The following is a 4,506-nucleotide window of genomic DNA, read 5'->3' as shown; positions in this document are numbered from 1 at the left end:
GGCACAGGGCTGTGAGCACTGACCCCGTGCTGGCCGGTGGCCTCCGCTCAGGGAAGCAGTTGAGGGGGAGGACACCGGATCTGCCAGCTTGACATGTGGCCCTGTCCCCTGCCCTCGGGCAGCCGCATCCCCCTCCCCGTCCCTGTCCTGCCGCAGGAAGCTGGCTGTCCCTGCCAGCCTGGACGTTTCTGCCGACTGGCTTCATTCTGAGCCCTCAGGGCAGGAAGTCCCAGCCCGGAGCTGGAAGGAAGAGAAGGGGAAGCCCCCTGCTCAGGACAAAGCAGGTCAGCCCCAAGACCCCAGCCCCCATTTCTAGCTGGGATGGAGCTGAAGAGGCTCATCTGAGGAGGGAGCGCCTGGTGGGCTTTGCAGGGGGATGAGGAGCTTACGGGGCCCAGAGTGGAGGGGAGGTGCGCCAGGGGAGCGAGCAGCCTTGAGCGCACCTGCGGGCTGGCCAGGCTTGGCTTGGGGTGGGGCAGAGGGCCTGGAGGACCGCCCCGGAGACCTTGCCCACCAGTAGGGAAGGGAGGACCGGGCAGGGGCCCCCACTCCTCCTGGAGCCTGAGCCACAGATACCTGCCTATGGTGGAGTATTTGCTCTTGGGGTGCCCGGGCTGCTGACCTGGGGGGACACGGAGGTTGGTGAGGATGGGGCCTGGATTTGAGTGAGCTCTGGCTTTTGGGCACCAGCGGGGCACTGCTCGGGGTTGCTGGTGGTGGGGGCCAGGGCTGCCGGGCAGGCGGGGTGGGGTCGGCCGAGCTTTGGGCCTGGTGCCCCCAGGTCCAGGAGACTGGTCTCGCCTTCAGCAGGGAGACCCTTGGGCTCGGCTGGTGTCCGCGCTCCCCCCGGCGAGGCAGCGACCAACCCAACCAGGGTGAGTAGGCCAGGGTGCAGGCGGGCCGGGAGCTCAGCCCTCCGGGGCATGGCCTGGCGTCTCCCATGGTCCCTCACCAGCCCCCCCGTCCCCAGCTGCACCCTAACTACATGCCCCCGGAGGAGATCCAGAGGCACGTGCAGAACATCGAGAGGCAGCTGGACGCCCTGGAGCTCAGGGGCGTGGAGCTGGAGAAGCGTCTGCGCGCCGCCGAGGGGGGTGAGCCGACTCCCTGCCCAGTGCCCAGACTGGCCTCAGCCAGCTTCACCCTGCGGCCGCCCTGGCCCTGGCCTGACCACCACCCCCCCCCACAGATGCCTCCGAGGATGCTCTCATGGTGGACTGGTTCCAGCTCATTCACGAGAAGCAGCTGCTGCTGCGGCAGGAGTCAGAGCTGATGTACAAGTGAGGGTCCAGCCGCCCCACCGCTGCCCGCAGGGCCCTCTCCCGGACGGCCCCCTCACCTCGGTCCCGGCCGGGCTCAGGCGCGGGGTGGCCAGCCGGGCGGGCCGCGCCTCACGCCTGCGTCACCTCGGCAGGGCCAGGGACCAGCGCCTGGAGGAGCAGCAGTGGGACCTAGAGGGGGAGCTGCGTCAGCTGATGGCCAAGCCCGGTGCGTCCCACCCACCCCCGGGAGCCGAGGCCAGCAGGGTGTGGGGCAGAGCCCTGGAGGGGTGGGGGGTGGGTGCGGGCTCTCCCAGGCCCCTCCCGCTGGGCGGGCACCCTTGGGTCAAGTCTCAGCTCCTCCACTCCTGGCTGTGTGTCCTTGGCCAGGGCACGCACCCTCTCTGTGCTTGCGAAGTGGGGACAGTACTCGCCTGCCCAACCCTCAGCCACAGTGATTGGTGCGCGCGGGCAGCAAGCCCTGACCAGCACAGCCCGTGGGTATTGTGGACGGCGTGGCCGAGGGCCCGGCGCTCGGGGCTCAGGTCCTGGCAGTCCTGCCTCTGCCCTTCCTCGCTGTGGGGTGGGGGCAGCGGTGCTCAGAGTCTGATCTGGCCGTTCTTCCACTCACTCACTCACTCACTCACTCACTCATTCGTTCCCTCACCCACCCGTCTGTCCACCCGTCCACCCATCCATCCACTCAGCGTTGCCAAGAGCCCACCGCAGATGGACAGGCTCTGTCCCCGTTGCCCCCAAGACCCTTCCCCCACCTCCGGTGGAGAAGCCCAACCCTTGTGGGGGCAGGGACGCTGTGTCCCTGAGCGGGATGGGATGGCGGGGCTGCCGCTGAAGGCAGGCTGTCCCTGCAGAGGCTCTGAAGTCCCTCCAGGACCAGCAGCGTGAGGAGGACCTGCTGAGCCGGTACATCAGCACCGTGGATGACCGCAGCAATATCGTGGACTTCCTGGAGGAGGACCGGCTCAGGTGAGGGCGGGGCTCGGGGCTCAGGTGAGGCGGTGCCAGACCCTGCTTCCTCCCTGCCAGGCCGTCACTACTCAGCTCCTGCACAGAGCCTCCCCCCATCAGGAGGGCGGAGCAAGACCCCCCCCCATGTGCATTCGGCAGGTGGGGGCCCTGAGGCCCGGGGCAGACCCAGCCCAGGTAGCCTGTCTTACACGTTGTCCCTGACAAAGCCCCGTGTTCCCTGACCCTCAGGGACCAGCACCTGCTGCTGGAACATTCCATAATGCAAGTGGCTCACTGTGACCTGTGCAACAGGGGAGCAGAACTTTAGATTTTATTTTCATTTAAATACACACAGCCACCTTTGTCTCCTGGTGCTGCACTGGGCCTCCGGCTTTGTGACCATCCCCGGGGCATCTCTGTCCTTGTGTGTAAATGAGGGACCTGTCAAGGCCACAGAGTCAGTGGCCAAGTTTGTTAAACGTGTTACTGTCTGAACTCAGGCGCCCTGGTCCAGGTCCTCCCAGGGCCCTCCTGTCCCCCTGCCACCGATGAGGGTCCGGGCCCAGAGAGGGCAGGCACTGCCTTGTTGGCAGGTGGGAGACAGCTGACCCGGTGTCAGAAGGGCTCGGGCTCAGGTGTGAGTCCGATGAGAGCCCCACGCCCCTTGTCCCTGAGGCCAGGGCCCTCACTGCCGCCCTGCTACTGTTTCAGAGAGCGAGAGGAGGACGAGATGCTACGGAACATGATTCAGAGTCTGGGTAACTGAGGGGCAGGGCAGAGGTGGGAGGGGTCGGGGCTGGGCCTCCTGTGGGAGTGGGGGCCAGGACCCGCAGGGCAGGTGCAGCCCGCCGACAGGAAGGCTCACCCCAAGGGAGCAAGCTTCCCATCATTCAGCGGGGCCGAGAGGCAGCCCCTGACCATGTGGTCGGGGTGGGGGGAGTGCCTGGCCCAGCAGGTGCTCTAACGGCAGGCACAGAGGCGGTTCCCACAAGGGAGGGCAGAGGCTCAGGGCTCCGGTCGGGGCCTGGCTTCCTCCAGGCTCTAGGGGCCCAGGGAGGACTCTGATGGGTGGGCGGGAAGCACATATGTAGCAGGGGTGTCCTCAGGTGGCGAGTGTCCTCGGTGTACATCCTCCCCCCCACCCCCCCAGACCTCCAGAGAAGCATCGGGGACCAGAAGAAGAAGTCCAAGTTCAGCTTGTCCAGGGTCTGGTCCTTGAGGAGCAAAAGCAGGACCCCTGAGTGAGCTGCCTGGCCAGCCGCAGGACCCTTGCCCTTGGCTCGGGCAGGGTGGGCACTGTGGGGGTGGGAACATGGGGGTAGGGGCCTGCACCCCCTCCCCGTGAGCCACCACAATAAAGAAAGCGACCACATGACCTGGGCTCCCTCTTCTGTTCCCCGCGTGCTCCTGGACGGCCTGGCGCCTGGCCCGGAGGTCTTGGCCAGTTTCCAGTTATGCACCAGTGTGGATGTGTCCATGGCCTTGAGCAGGCTCTGACCCTCTCTGGACTGGCCTGGACCCTCTGAGACGGACACTGGAGCTGCTTCCTGGCCTGGCTGCATGGACAGGAGCTGGGAACAGGAACAGGGCGGGTCTCTGCCAACTGCATTCAGGGGTTACCCCCAAGTGGGCATCTCCAAAGCCAGAGATCTGTGACCTTGGCCTTGGGGCAAGGTGAGCTGTGCTCTGGGACGGAAGATTCCAAGCCCGGGGCCCTGGTGTCCAGCAGGGAGTGGGGCTCACCGCTCTTCCCCACATCTGGTGGAGAGGGCACAGGCGGGGCAGCGAAGGCCAAAGGGGAGCCGGCACCCTGCAGCTCACCCTGAGCGCCTGCTCAGCACTGCCCTCACTCGGGTGCCCCGGGAGAGGAACTTCTCCTGTGGGTCTGTCTCCCCGTTTGTCTCTGAGCTGTCTCCAGCCGCGTGGGACCCCCCCTCAGCGGCACAGCACCAACACTCCCCAGCCTGGTGGCAGGCGGGGGTCCCTGGCTCAGTATGTTTGGGACCCACAGAGCTCCAGCTGCATCCTGCTGCCTTCACAGGTCCTGCTGGAGGGTCTCAGCTGGGGACTCTTGGGACTCGAGGTCAGGGTGTGACATGGGACAGGGAGGGCGGCTGCTTGGTACAGAGATGAGTTTGCAGCCCCCCCTCTGCCGCCGGCTCTGTGGCCTTGGGCCAGGACCCTGCCCTCTCTGAGCTTTTGGCGACCAACAGAGGGGCTGTGAGTGGGCTACGAGCACCAGCAGGGTCATGTGGGAGTCTGGACCAGCGGCGGCGGT

The 4,506-nt window shown here is 66.4% G+C and overlaps 1 protein-coding gene across 4 annotated transcripts in view; it reads left to right on the top strand.

Moving 5' to 3' along the window:
* Window positions 1-3,600, top strand: part of MICALL2 (MICAL like 2) — a 21,416-nt gene extending 17,816 nt beyond the window's left edge. For all 4 annotated transcript variants that reach the window (XM_040634663.1, XM_040634662.1, XM_040634661.1 and 1 more), the window contains exons 13-17: window positions 1,190-1,280; window positions 1,415-1,488; window positions 2,132-2,246; window positions 2,940-2,986; window positions 3,379-3,600. In XM_040634663.1, the coding sequence (XP_040490597.1) occupies window positions 1,190-1,280; window positions 1,415-1,488; window positions 2,132-2,246; window positions 2,940-2,986; window positions 3,379-3,473 (422 nt within the window). In that variant the 3' untranslated portion in view covers window positions 3,474-3,600. The remainder of the gene's footprint in view (window positions 1-1,189; window positions 1,281-1,414; window positions 1,489-2,131; window positions 2,247-2,939; window positions 2,987-3,378) is intronic.
* The last annotated feature ends 906 nt before the right edge of the window (window positions 3,601-4,506 follow it).

Source organism: Ursus maritimus, unplaced genomic scaffold (assembly GCF_017311325.1).
Source record: "Ursus maritimus isolate PB19 unplaced genomic scaffold, ASM1731132v1 scaffold_2, whole genome shotgun sequence".
In the NCBI taxonomy this organism is placed as follows: Eukaryota; Metazoa; Chordata; class Mammalia; order Carnivora; family Ursidae; genus Ursus; species Ursus maritimus.
The sequence above is the reverse complement of the archived record's forward strand: the minus strand, read 5'-3'. Positions and strand labels throughout refer to the sequence as shown.